Raw genomic sequence first — 15,626 nt, 5'->3', positions numbered from 1 at the left:
TCACTTGCAGGGGCCATCATAACTCGTCTAACACGAATCACTTTTCAAATAGTAATAGTAGATCAGTCAGTATTAATTAATTAATGAGTAGTCGTTGGCCATCCTCTCTTCCGGGAAGAGATCAACGAATGCGTTTGATCAAATTAAAGTACTTCAACCACCTTCCGCAACCGTCCGTTCTTCCTATCAGACCAGCGGTATTATGGCATTTAAATAGGAAAATTACATAATACGACATTATCGGCTAGCACAAAATATGAATTAAGAGGTTTTTGAGGGTGCCGATTTGAATATTTGGTCCGTTTTTCTGAAATTTGATTGGTTAGAAGATTACTGTTTGATATTCAGCTGTAGATATTTTTGAAACTACATTTCTTCTACAATGTTCCTAAATAGAGCTTATTCACATACTTGTTTTCATTTGATCAATATTTTGTAGCTATTTTCTATTTATTTTGAATGTTTACTATATTTACAGACTTCAATGTTGTATCCCGTTTAAACTTCTAAGTATTTCAGTAATAAATATTTTCAAATTTTTATTAATAATATACAAAGAAAATATGGTAGGCTACTTTAAGATCTGTGGCAGTAATATAATGCAAATATAAAAGTTTTGAAAGAAAATCATAAAGGTATTTGTTCAAAATTGATAATGAAGTAGGACTTAATAACAAACACAGAAATTAATTTTTTTGTGTAATATCAGTCAATAAATAAAAATTGTAATATAACATATAAATGTATAAATTTAAAAAATATTGAATTATCATAATTTTAAGTTAATACACCAAACCAACACTGTACAAAGCTTGAATTTTCAATTTTACTAAATGTCTAACAAATATTCTTAAAATTAATTAATTATATATAAATAATGCAAGATTAATCATATTGCACATACCTAAGGTGAGCAAATAAATATGGTGTGCAAAATTATATGCAAGAATGAAGTTGGCTTAAAAGAGTGTAAAAGGACCAGATTATAAATGCAATTATTTTTGTATCCAAGAGTCATTTTAGACAAGAAATTAGATTTGACAACAAAATTCTTCAAATAGACAAGGAAGTGTGTGTTATCTTAACTAATGTGCAATGTAAATGAAGTAATGTTGCACGATTTAAATATGTATGCACATCTTTTAGTCAATGTTTGGATCAATCATTATAAAAAGACTATGTTTATAACAAATGATTTGATCGAAAATGTCTAAATGTGAAATGATACTATTGGCCTACAACATGTATCTATCACTTATTCCCATGTAAAAGTCAGCTATATGAAAAATTAAGGAGTGGGGAGATTAATGAAATTCAAAAAGCAACTATTGTGTGTGTGTGTGTGTGTGTGTGCACGTGTGTGTAAATATATACAGGGTAATTCATGTAGACTCAAACCCAAATTTTATTATTTAAAAATGGAATGAATGGAAATCAATGCAATTTTCAAAAAGTGTGCCTCTACTTACATTGATCATATTGAGTGCTGAATTGGCCATTATGTAGTAGCAAAGACACAACTTGGTCCCTTTTTGTTTAGAAAAATGCTAAACACCACTATCTATGAGCAGATTTTCACAAACTTTGTTGAAATACTTGATGATGCGGAAGTGACACTGCATGTATGGCAACAATCCAGAGTTTTTTTAGGGACAGCAGCATCTCCAAAAATAGGTTACTGCCACGGTCACCCAATCTTACCAGCCAGGATTTATTTTGTGAGGCTATTTTAAGGAAAGAGTGTAACACAACAAACCCTGCATGATTGATATTTCAGAGGATAATATTAGGAATGAGATCGAAAACATTGATGATGCAACATTAATACAAATTATCAACAACATGCAGCTACATGTTAACATACATTCGAAAGAAGAAGATGGTGGCCACATCCAATACTTTCTGTGATGTGTTGTATACAATGTAAGTGAAAGAATGCTTCCAGAAAATCTCATAGTTCTCCATTCATTCAAGATTTATAATAAAAATTTGAGTTTGGGTCAATATAAATCACTCTGTAAAATTTTATATAACCATGAATTCAGTTTTAAAAAGACAAACTCACAAAGAACAGATACATTTATTTTCTGCAAGAAACAAAATTATTTTTTACTTCTTTTAAAAACACTTCTTTTGTTCAATCTATTATACTTTTTTACAAAACAATTTTGATATTTATAACTACACTAAATGACATGAATATAATTTTGGCACATCATGTATCATGTTATTTAATTGTCAGTCATAAGCTCATATTTCTTTGCAGAATAAAAATTAGAGAAAATTCTATCTGTATAAGATCTTAAGATAAATATTTAATTATTTTTGTTTTCATAAATTTCCTAAGAAATTAAATTTGGTTTTTATTATTATTAAACAACAAAAAATTAATTTAAAAAATATTAATTTCAGCAGTAAATAATTGCAGTATGAAATATTTTTAATAGATTTATAGTATTTACTGTAAATCAAATTATATTTTCTATCATATATTAATGTATAATCCTTAAAATTTATAAATACATTATTCCTTCTATCAATAATTCACAATAAAATTTTACAATTTTAATTCTAAATTTCTTAAACTTATTTTAAAATACTTTCACAATTAGCTTCTCTAGTTGTAATTCTAATTCTCCTGCATATGTTTTGTTTGTTCCTTTTAGGTCAGTTTTCGTTGTTTATTGATCTCTGCGTATTTACTTCGTGATTGGAAGAACCACTGAGTTTCCACTCGACTATAAAGAAAGAAAAACATCCAAAGGTGCCAGTTATCACCAATATCAATAACTGAATGGGCAGACTGACGTTAATAGAGTAGAAAAATGCAGCTGCGGCGGCGACTGACTATAAACAATAATAAAAATGGGACAAGAATTATATTAATTTTAAAATAACGAATCATTATACAAAAATTGGAATTCATACCTGTACGAATTTAAATAATGCAAATGCAGGTGTACTTTCATTGGAATACATAAAACCAAGAATTGAATATATCTAATGCAAAATAAAATAATTGGTTAATATTATCATCAATTAAGCATAGAAGCAGTGGCGGCCTTAGGGGGTGGCGAGCAGGGCAATGGCCCGGGGCCTCGCTCTTGGAGGGGCCTCGTGCAACAACCAAGTAGAAAAAAAGTTGATATTTAAAACTTTTTATTTTATCCTTGGCTATTAGTTATAACAATAAAATAAANTAATAAAATTACATTACATAAACATTTCATGGAGAATAAAATAATTTTTACAGTATTTTTTTTTTAAAGTAAGAAAATCAAGTTACAACTGGTTTTCAATAAATCTAATAGAATTTGGGGAACAAAACAAAATGTGAGAATTCGGACGCTAGTATAAATTTTCACACTAATGCATCACATTCAAAGGTGACTTTCATCGTCCAAAGAGGGACCCCCTCTCGCCTGGGGATCGCTTGGTTATAGGGTGACTGCGTCGTTTAAATAAATATCCAATTGGCTGCAGAAAATGTGTGATGCTAATCCAGAAGGTCATCGGCAAGGGTAAAACGATGTGATCCCCATAAGTCCTGTGATCCCCCATAAGTCCAAGCGACCCGACGAGAAATGACCAAAAAAGGCAATGAATTTTTCTACGGCAGGGGAGACAGTAATAAATCTGGAGAGATGTCAAATTACGTCAACGAAATCCCAGATTTTTTCCCATGAGAAGTGAGTATAAAAGGGGGACGAATTTGCTCCTCTGGGCAGTTAGCCGAGGAGCTAACGCCGAAGCAACCCCTCCAGACAGCTGAGGAAGACCTCTATATCGTCATCGAAGACCTCTACCCTGTCCATCACTGCCTATCGCCATCCAAGGGAACTTCGATTGGAAACCAAAGGGAACTTCGTTTGGAACTTCAGTGACCGATCCCAGTGCGTCCTACCAACGCCCTATACGAGGAGATCGCATCCTACGAGATAAATCTTGCCAGAATTTTGTCTCTCTCCCCAACGTGACCCTCTTAGAGAGGTCTTGCTCGATCTTTAGCTTTAGGTTAGGTTAGAATATAGGATAGATTTTTATTTGTATTATGCTTGTGCTATATTTAGTGTCTTTGATATGTATAATCTCTTATTTGTTTATTAAATGTGTTGGTATTGTTCAACCCGTGTAGTTATCTGAACATCTTGTCACGACCTCACGACCCCTCCCCACTCATTTTCCAAAGCCATCCCTGACAAAGAAGCCAGTAAGTGGGGAGAAGCACACTGCTCTACCCCCTCAGTTCACACAAAAAATTACTTTTTATGTAAGTCAGACTAGTGAATGGTATAGCTATACAACTAAAGTTATGAAAATTAAAATAAGATTTAGATTAGAATACAGTAGAGTGTTGTTTATCTGAATCAATTGGGGACTGGAGTTGTTCGGATAACTGATTACGCACAAAAAAAATATATTAACCTATCCCGTGTTGAAATTTTTCTCCGTTGCGTGTCGCTTCGCGTTGAATTTTTGTCGATGTTAAACCTAACATAAACTTTTTAAAATAATAATCGTGGCTATTGTATCGTTAAAAATTATTTCTTTAAACAAAATAAATGTATTGAAAAATAAAAAAACAATAAAAAAAAGTATACTTCAGAAGTTATTTTAGTATCAAAAACATAAAATATTTGAGTAGCCCAAGACATAGCCAAAGATTGCAGCGCCACAGCACTAGTGAAAATTTAAATTTGTCAACTGGAATTCTTTCGGATAACCGACTTTTGGATAAACGATGTTCTACTGTACTGTTAAAATATTTATAAAATAACATAGCAGCAAAGTAACAAATGCAAATGAACAGGAGAGTGAGACCAAGGAGCATAAGTGCAACATTGCTATTTTCAGTACAAAGGTGAAAGAGTTTGTTAATTAACAGATAGGTTTTGTTAAGAGTAACTTGAGTTTAATGCAAGATTAATGTCAGAAGTCATGGCCCAAAATGAAATACTATAGTCAATAAGAAACAGAACATTAGCATAACACAGGGAGTGAAGTATTTATAAGGTAAATATTGATCTAGAGTTGCACCAAAACATCAGTCACTCAATCAACAGATTTTTAATTAAGAATTAAATATGCTGATTGAAAATAAATTTAGAATAAAATATAATGCCTAAATTGTTGAAAGTATCCAGATGTGTAATTTGATGGCCATTAATATATCATAAAAAGTAAATTAGGGAATGGAGAAGTGAATAACATGATTAACGCCAAACCCCTGCTCCAATACCCCCCATCTTAATGCGGTGAGCAGGCTTGTGTGCCCTCTATCTAGACCAGTGGATCCTAAAGTGGATGCTACCACTCTCTTGCGGGCAGTGAGTGAATCTAGGGAGACAATAAGAAACAGTGGGAGGCAAACCCATGATCATAGAAGGTTGGGATCACTGACAACCTTTCCTCTTTTAAAACTTGTAAGAAGACACATGGTGTTTAATGATTTCCATATGTGGTGAACAATGTACAGTAAGGACACAAAATGTAATAATATATAAAAAAAAATTTTCTAGGAATATCTCCTAGAAAAACTTTTTAAGGAAATATTCCTTACTCAGAATAGCCTTTCTCACACAATGATTAGATGGATTGGGTATAATTTTATGGAACGAACATTCTTTGTTCAAATGAGACCTTTAAATCTTACTTTATTCCTTTCTGAAAGTTGAGAACTTTATTATCTTGTTTGATTGCAAACATTCAGACCCAAAATCAATTTCTGTCCAGGCTCTCACAGAAGCAAAGTCTTTCTTTGTATATACGTAATATTTTTTTAAGTTTATTAAATTAAAATACACTTTCTAATTCTGAAAAAGTTGGGCACACTAGTTTTTTATAACATATTAAAATATGCATGGTTTGCATCTCAAATAACAAGTGAAAGAAATATTTTCAAAAAAGTTAATGAAGTTTGTTTTCCACCCTCTGTTATTATTAAAACAAAATATAAAGATTGTGTGAATGAAGTAGCGATGATTGTTTGGACATGGTGCATCGAACCATTATGTTTTAACTGTTTTTATGATAAATATCATCCAAAATGTTGTCATATTCTCATTAAACAGTAATTGTAAGTATTTATTGCATGTACATTTTTTGTGCTGAAAACTTTATATTGTTGAAAAATAATTTTTGAATTCCCTAATATTTTATAAATAATAAGTTTGAAATTCAATAATTAAACATGGTATAAAAAATGTACATAACAAATTTAATAACAATAAGATTAAATTATAAATGTAAAACAAAATTTCTCATATGGGATTTGAACCCACATATCAACACTCTTCACACAATGCCATAACTAACCATACCACGAACACATGAATGGCACTTCTGTATAGGTACAGTAATACCCCGAACTTACGCGATAGGTGGGACCGAGCGATAACTGTGTAAGTCGAATTCGCATAAGTCGGGGTATAATTTCGCAATTTGTGTAAAACCCAAGTCGGGTGTATGTAAGCTAATAAATGTTCTCGTTAATCTTATCTCGCCTTTTGATTCATTCATGGTTGCAAGAAATCACCACATAGAGTCTCTCAAGTCTCCGTAGATATAACAAACACAAAAATAAATAACACAAAATAAATTGAGGCTGAGTTAATTCCGCGCGACACGTCCGAACATGTAAGCTGAACAATAGTGTGGAGGGAATGAGTAATCAAGAGTTGCGTGGCGCTCAAACAAAAGACGAATCGTCGAGATTTGAAATTCGCGTAACTCCAGGTTCGCGTAAGTCGGGGTAGCGTAAGTCGAGGTATTACTGTATTGATAGTTCTGGAAAAACTTTAATTATGATTTTCTCGAGAATGCATGAATATCCTGCAGCTTTGGCAGAGTTTGAATACGAGTAACTACTACACATCCACAAAATTTCATCAAAATTAGTGATGACAACCTTCTGGGTTCCCCTTGTTAATAGTAATATTTAGGTATATTTTTATGAATATTTAATAATTATTGAACTTCTACCATAGTTTAATAATCTGGCACCTATGACACCAGAATGTACTAATTTGTAGACATTTTTGTATTTCTGCAAAATATGGTGAAGTTTTAAGCAATTCAAACATATTGTTTATATATTAATATAAATACATGTAAATGTTAACATATTGTGTAAATAATTACATGTAAACTGAAAAGAAAGAAAGAAGTTATACTGTAAGAAAAGTAAACTTATAAATTAACTATAATTAAAACATTAGAATTTGCAAATATATAAAAACAATAACTGAGTAATATTCTCCAAAAACTGATGGACAAATGTGCAGAACTCTAGTATGCCAGACCATCATCAAACAATTCGGCATTTTGGAACTTTTGGCTACTTTTTGGAAAGTGCCAAAAATTACCAGATGTTTTAGATTACTGGGTACAGAATTAATAAATTTCTACTGTATTTATATGAAATTACCTGGGTATTAAAACAAGCATCTCCAAATCCAAGCAAAAAACTGCAAAATAAAGCTAAATAAACACTGAAATGAAAAATATTAATATTAGTAACCTTATAAAATTTTTGTGTATTCAAAAATATTTAAATAAAGCCTAAATTAAATTATAAAATTGATTTAACTATTGTATTATAATTCATATGTCATTTTAAAAATAATTTTAGAATATGAAAATAAGGAGGTAAATATACAATATTTATAGTAATGAGTTCATTTAAATAAAAAATAATTAAACATTTAATTATCAAAATCACACATGAGGAGGACGAGTAAGAGAAATCACTTAAAAAGTTATAAAAATTCTTTAGTCTACAATTTAAATTTTGCATTAAACAATTATTTTTACTCCAACAAAGTAATTTTGTCTCAATTACAGGGCTGTGGAGTCGCGTAAAAATCTACCGACTCCGACTTTTCCTTACCATCCGACTCCGTTTCATATACATAACAAGTTGGTAAGTAAAAGGGTGTCGGAGCTGGTGGATTTTTTGACGACTCCGACTCCACAGCCCTGCTCAATTGGGAAACACTGTATAATGTATGCAAAAAGGACTGTTGAAGTTAACAATCATTCAACAGTCCTTCTTGGACAAGGAAAAAGAAAACTTGGTTTTATAAGTTTAATTAAAACATGTGTTTAAAATGAGACAAAAGAAAATTATAAATTATTAATATTTTGTTCTTAGATCATAACAAAATAAAGAATTTGTACTGTATTTTTGAAAATTGACTGGCATGCCATATATAATTGGGGAAGACCAGCATGCTGGATACCATAGAGTTACTGGAATGCCAGTTAAACTGTGACTAGAAAATAAAATTCATCAAATCTAACAAAACCAGTTGTTAAATAATAACATTTTAATTTGACTGACTGATAATCAGCAAGAGAGTTTCCAGTTAAGGTCAAAGCAATTAGTGGCTTATTGATGTTACTTGTAGTAGTGCAAGGTGCAGCAACAATCTACCCTGACCTTAAAAAATAACACCTTCCCCTCAAACTTCATACAAAGGGGATGTTAATCCCTGTAAGTTGAGATAATTTATAGTGAGTTTCTGAAATTTGAAATGCTTATATGTGTTTTTGGATCAAATTACAATAAAATAAACATTAAAAAATCACTTTCGGCATTCCACGAGTATTTTACATCATTAGAAAGAAAGAAGGCAAACTACAGAAATTAAACATATAATCATAGTTTCTAACATGTTGTGCTGACAGTTTCACAGTTTTAGAATAAACACTCATTTTTCTCACACACATCCTCTAGAGACGGATATATAATCTCACTTAAACCGGAATACCAGTTTATTGACATTTGACATCTTGTTTGTTTTTGTATTTCTTTTTAATGTTTATTATTTATTTTCCCTTCAGAATTGCTTTATAAAGCAAACTGTAAAAATGATATAAGGATAAAGCAAATTTGATGAATGAATTAGCTTTAGCCATCAGAGCATCTTTGACATGTTTGTACGGCAACTTTCTCTGGCATTTTTGAGATAGCTGTGATGAAGACGCAAGAAAAAGTTTCTTTATTTCCTCAGAATTCCCACCAATGTTGTTCTTGGAAGGTTTACTTGTTTTGCAGATTTGGCTTGTGAAGTTTTATTACATTTAAATTCTGATACAAGTTCATATTTTTCCTTCAGCGTAAGCATTGTTAGGTTTTGGATACTCATGTCTAACAGAAATGTGAAACACTTGTTGCAAATAATACATGAATGAAAGAAGAGAAAATGTAACATCAAATTCTGCTGTGACATTAAACAGTGTGGTGTGAACTCATTTTTTTCAGGAGGGGAATCAACTTATCAGACCTGTAAACGAGGGTGGGGCAGAAAAAGTATGTCAATTTATCAAGTAGTGACAGGTTAATAAAGATTCAAATCTGTTGCAAGATGATCTTTCAAACCTTGTACTAACTTACCAACATTAAATCTAGCAATTAAAATCACTTAAACAGTTGCCATTTGCTTTTATGTTCAAAATCCAGATTTGCCTACATTTATATTATACAACATTAATTTTATGTATATTCAATCTGTAGATAACATGGGTATGGTTTTTGATAGCAAGTTAACTTTTGGCTTCATATAAATAAAACAGTTAAACATCCAACAGGGAACATAATGGTGACATTATCAAAATGTTTCATCAAATTGACTTAAGAACAATTTTTCATATATACTTTCAATTTGATTAATGCCTCTTCATATGGGCATCAGTAGCTCTATCCTTTTTGTATAAAATAAGTTTATTTATTGATTAATAAACTAAATAATTTATATGCTGCAAATTACACAAACTTATCTAGAACTGGACTAGGATTACCCAAATTCAATGAAAGAATTGCCTACTTTAATTGCATTCTATTTAAACACCAGAGAATGAGTATCTGGTAAAAAATGCGAATACATGGTTCACAAAAATTATTGCAAAAACACAAATAATCTTTCACTTGCGTATAGGACAACCTAGGATTTTGAAGCAGTAAATAAAAACCTTGTCTTATATGCAAGTAAATACAGTATATATACAGTTGTCCCTTGATAATCCGACAAGTATGGGACCAAAGGTGTGTCAGATTACCAAAAGTGTCCGGATTACCGAAAATAATTACATATTTCGCATTGTTTTGCTAGCAGTAACTTACAATATTCTCTACTCCAACTGTTTGAACAAAACTGCTCACACAAAACACACGAAATGTGTGTCATCGAGTAAGAATTGGATGGGGAGATTCACATCGCGACATGCTTCTGTGCAAGCAGACACGTAACGGGGACGGGTACCTTGACGGGAGGTGCGTCGGACTACTGAGCATGTCGGATTAAAAAACGTCGGACTATAGAGGGACAACTGTATTTTAAAAATTCCAAGAATATATGATGTGATTAACAAATATTTCTGAGAAGTTTAATTCTGCTTCTCAAATTATTTCTTAAAGAAATATAATTTCATGAGTAGAGTAGATAACTCTAAATTTTGCAGTTTTTCAATAATAGAGTATTCCTATTATATTCAGTGTGAGGACCCAAACGGGGTCCGAAAGCAGGCCAATAACGACTTTTTAAATGAGTCAAGTTTCGTAGTGCGAAAGAGCGAACTTAAAGATCGGATTTAAACAATGAACCTTTTGTCTTGTTAAAAGATTTTAAACAATAGATAGAGTAAAGTCGAGGAAAACGAGGTTGGAGAGGAGTCGTGTTCCGACGCGACGTTGAACTCTCCCACGCCCTTCCTGGAGTTTCGAATTGTCACCATGTGACGAGGAGAGACCAATGGAGAGGCGACCGCGGTGGAAAAATTGATAAAACCGCGTTTTCGGGAACTTTACGGAGTCTTGGGTTTTGGTGTGTAGTGCTCACCTGTCGGGATTTGGTGCTCCCGACCGAGACGCAACGAAGGCTCTTCCGATGACCTAGGAACTGGTTTCGCCAACCCGTCCACTCTAGGATCGCCGAGGTCACGTCCAGGATCGTCGAGGTTCGACTTGTCAACCGAGGACATCACTACAAGTGTTGGTGCATGCCCCGGAGCCATCGTTCTCTGCGTCCACAGTGCCGAAAGCTCCCCAGGGACCAATCGAACATTCAAACTGTCCGATTTTTAGATACTGTGACAGAAACCCATCGTGGGATAGGCTCTTGCCCGCATTAGATTGTTGTAAGAACGATTTATGTATATTATTAAACGGTTTTATATGGTAAACCTGTCTCGGTGAGTCATTCCGCGCCCACACGACAGAATTAACCGCTCAGCTGTCGAAAACACCTCACCCCTAATCGGCAGGCCTCACATTCAGCATGTTCTATTTGGAACCATAAGCAGATATATAAAAATTCCAAATAATTACATAAAATAGCAAATTTTTGGTTGGTCTAATTTTCAAACCCTATTTTAAGAAAATTATAGATTCACAGTTTGTCACTTATGGTTCTATACCCACAATTTATTTATCCCATATTTTTAAAATTAAAAGTAAAAAAATTAAATAAAGAATATGATTAAATTTCAACTTACTTGCTTTTAATGTAAGTTGGTTCGGTGCTATAATTCATAGGTGAAGAAGGAGGAAGATTTAAAAATATTAGGAAAAACGTGACCATATGGATAATATATCCAAGTAGAACAACTGGATCCCTTCCAAACTTATTAGTTTTCTTTCCAAATAAACCAAAAACTGTTCCTCCTATAGCATTAAGTAATGTTGATTATTATATTATATACACACATTTGTAAATTACATAAATAATTACTTAGTGGTATAATTTATATCTACCTGTAATTTCTCCGGCACCGATTAACATTCCAGATATGCCAACGTATTTTGCGGCGTCATTGAAATGTTTCGTGAAACCAATGCACGTGCCATATACGCTGCTAAAAAATGACAACTCTAATCCTAAGTAAATAAATAAATAAATCATCATCATCAAAGAATTGCATAAAACTAGATATCACAGTTAAATATTTAGTATTCATAAACTTAACGGTTACTTGCTATCATATATAAGTACAGTGGGTGATCGGTTAACGAACATAATCCGTTCCAAGACTGTTCGTTAACCGATTATCGATTTACCATAGGTTTTAATGGGAATTTAATTAATTCGTTCTGGAGACCACCAAAAATAAAAAAATATATACTTTCTTACTACGTTTATTTATACGTAATAATAAAAATACATACATGCACAGTCTTGCGTTTTTATTAGTCATGTTTTTTCCGTTTGAAAGGGTTAAAGAATCTGTCTAATGTCGATAGCTTTTCTCTCTTCTTCAGGATTTTACGTAAGTAATTAATAGGATTGCAATTGTAGAAATCCCCAAGCCTCAACCTAGTTTGGATGACTTTCTAAGACCGTTGTTCTGACATCTTTCCACTTCTTCAAAAGATCTTTAATAGCAAATATCGGCGTTAATCCTCTTTTTCAGAAGAAAACATATCTCGCCGAGTATCTTGGTGTTCTTCATTCAAGAGTTTTTGACGTTCTTTTGTCGTCAGATCCGTTTCAGGTTCCATTATGAACTCTTCGATGTTCTTTATTTCTCAGATGTGACTTTTATTACTCCTTTAGCTGCTTGAGTCTTCTTGATTATACAGTATTTTTCTTAAATAAGATTGAACTACGGCCTACTGTAGACCTGTTCACGCCATACTGCCTAGCAACATTAGGCATCTTCTGCCCACTCTCTATCTTTGCTATTATACTCTCACCTTTTGAAAAGAAAAAAAAAACAGACGCAAAACTTAACTTGTGCCTACCCGACAGTCTCGCGAATACATAAAAGAATTGTTTTGTCAGAAAAATAAAAGGCTGGAATTACAAGGGAGAGTTTCAAAGTTCGGAGGAATACTATCCGATCGGTATATACCGGCTTGAGCGTCGATGTCGACGTCTCCCACACTCCGAAAAGTTTCGAATTGTTGCCTGAAGACAAGAGAAGACCAATCGGTATTCATTATTTTATATCGCTTCTTCTTGTGTTCGTTCTGTGCAGTGTTCGTTATCCGATCATGTGTTCGTTGTCCGAACATAAAAATCTTTCGTGAAAGTGTTCGTTATCCGATTTGTTCGTTATCCGATCTGTTCGTTAACCAATCACCCACTGTATATATTTTTTTTTTCTCTTAAAATGTTTTTGAACTATTTTATTCTAAAGAAATAAGTCCAGGAAGCCAAAAACATTTAACAGTAGTCATTTTTAGATATTTTATTGTATTGTGAGAAAAAATTAATTTGGGTTCATGTTTAGCATAAAAACTTAAAATTAAAAAACAAAGTTAATTTACGTATATTATCTTATATAATAAACACTTGAAGGATTATAGCATAAGTCAGAAATATGCACCTTTGTTTTCAAATCTGATTTTTTCAGCCATTATTAGAAGCAATTATGAAATAAAAGATTTGATTAAAATTTCTTGGTGCAAATGAATAATAAAAATCCATTCTTAAAAAATTAAACTAGTTTTCTGCATGTTTTATTGTTTGTCAATATTCCATATTCTTTGCCAATATCACATTTTCTCTTCTCATTCTTTTCCACTACTTTAAAAAGTTGATGTTTAAATTATGTTTGGGTTTAACCGATGTGGCACATATACCATAAAAATATATCTAAACAACTCTGTTACCTTTACCAAAGTTCATATCATATGTGTTATCACTTTTCTAACGAGAAAAGTATTAATTTGATTAGTTCAGTTATGTTAAGAGTTTTAATGAAAACTCAATTATTTCAGGTTTGTCATCATTCTCAGAGGGCCCCTTCCTTCCTCTTCTTTCTATCTCCTCATCCTCCTCCTTTCCTTCTCTCCTCCCTTCCCCTTCCTCCAGCTAAACACATAGTGTATGGCTGTTGTCTTTTGTTTGTTGTCGTTCAAAGTTTATAACTGTATTAAGTAAAAACACTTAATGTATTTTTGTTTATTTTTCAGTTGTCATGTCTGTCGATTATATCATCTTAAATCACACACGAGACCTTGGAGAAGAAAAAACATTATGAAAATCAAATTTCAATGACGTTTTTGATTACAGAACATATTTAGTTCAAGCTAAAATCAGTTCATTCATATTTAAATTGTGTGACAGAAGTAGATGTCAAGTAGATTTTTCAATTTTTTAATGTTAAAATGAATATAACAATTTAAGTTAAAATATGTTAGACTCTATGGAGATAGAAAAGATCTTTCCAGCATTGCATGAGTATAAGCATATAGGGTATGCTTGTTTTGGCACTAAAATAATTAATTTTATTTTATTTGTTCCCTTTAATTTAATCAAATAGAATCAATTTAAGACAATTTAGCAAAAAACAAATAATTTCTGATCATAAAGCATAATGACAACATTGCAAACATTGATACAAAAAATGAGCTTTATTTTGTTAGCCGACATGTTCAAAATGACTGTCTTTGGCAGCAATACAAAGGGTATAGGGAATGCTGTTTGGCTATGATTGTTGCTGATGAAGAAATTTAACAGTTGTAATTTTGAATTTATTTTAGTGATTTTTCTTTCTGAAACTTATGGCTAATACATTTCTTGAGAAAAGAAAAACTTTCACTTCAGTTTCTCAAGATTCATTTGCTAGAAATGTAAGAATGTAATCTCAGAATGGAGATGAAAGGATTACAAGTGACCGGACAGAACAATTGATTGTTTCATATATTCAAGCTAAAAAAGAAATCGATGTTCAGGAAAGTATTCACTTTTTGCTCAAATTACAAATTTCTTCTAATCATAAATTTACAAATTATGATTATTTGTAATTTATAATTGGAACAACTGTCAAATATCCAGGCATGGATAAAAAACATCGATATGACACTTGTAGATTTGGAGTCTCAACTTTCAGTACTTGATGAGGACAAGAAAATGGTTATTCTAGTTTAAACAATAGTAAATCATTTGATGAAAAACTGTTGTCTAAACTTATTTGATAGACTGTTAAAGTTAAAAGATAAAAATAATAATAATAATAATTGTAATTTCTGATCTTCCGGATAATAGAAGTGATGCTGTAGTTTTGATGCAAAATCTATTTAAAGATAGTTTAAAAGTTTCTTAAGTAAATATTAAGAAGGCTTTAGAGTTGGTAAGCTTTCCCAATTACAAAAAAGACTGATTATATCTGAGATGGTAAATCCAGAAAATAAAATAATTTATAAGCATACAACAAATTTAAAAAGTACTAATATTTTTATAAATGATTATTTTATAGTTACTAGAATAATTAAATAGAAATTAAGATTCTATGCTAATGAATTATGTTTAAAAGGTGCTAGAAGTATCAAATTATGTTATAATAGATTAATAGTAAATGATATATTTTAATTTACTAATCCAAAATTTTGGCTTTTTTTAGTAACTTCAATCATACAGGGATTACATTAATTAAACTAGTAGATAAGCCCAGCATTGCCTGGGGAAAAATAAGAACAAACATTAAGATTATTGGCTTATTTCGTACTTCTAACCCTTCTATTGTATTATATTATAATAATTGATTTATATAACTATTAAAATTAACTTACGTAAGAGTTTATCATGCCAAGTGACCAATCTAACACATTTTAAGATTTCTTTAAATTGAGTACAGTATAAAGAAGTTTTAATTTAAAATGTGTTAGATTGATCACTTGGTTT

The 15,626-nt window shown here is 31.7% G+C and overlaps 1 protein-coding gene across 2 annotated transcripts in view; it reads right to left on the bottom strand.

Moving 5' to 3' along the window:
* Positions 1-2,550: 2,550 nt before the first annotated feature.
* Positions 2,551-15,626, bottom strand: part of LOC111632598 (UNC93-like protein MFSD11) — a 73,034-nt gene continuing 59,958 nt past the window's right edge. For both annotated transcript variants that reach the window (XM_023377076.1, XM_023377075.1), the window contains exons 9-13: positions 11,753-11,875; positions 11,494-11,662; positions 7,427-7,490; positions 2,929-3,000; positions 2,551-2,847 (exon numbers count right to left, since the gene is read on the bottom strand). In XM_023377076.1, coding sequence (XP_023232844.1) covers positions 2,668-2,847; positions 2,929-3,000; positions 7,427-7,490; positions 11,494-11,662; positions 11,753-11,875 — 608 coding nt within the window. In that variant the 3' untranslated portion in view covers positions 2,551-2,667. The remainder of the gene's footprint in view (positions 2,848-2,928; positions 3,001-7,426; positions 7,491-11,493; positions 11,663-11,752; positions 11,876-15,626) is intronic.

The sequence above is a fragment of the Centruroides sculpturatus genome, unplaced genomic scaffold, assembly GCF_000671375.1.
Source record: "Centruroides sculpturatus isolate CEXI.00-Female unplaced genomic scaffold, Cexi_2.0 scaffold743, whole genome shotgun sequence".
NCBI classification, from domain to species: Eukaryota; Metazoa; Arthropoda; class Arachnida; order Scorpiones; family Buthidae; genus Centruroides; species Centruroides sculpturatus.
Note: the sequence above shows the minus strand (reverse complement) of the source record. Positions and strands in the feature narration are given on the sequence as shown.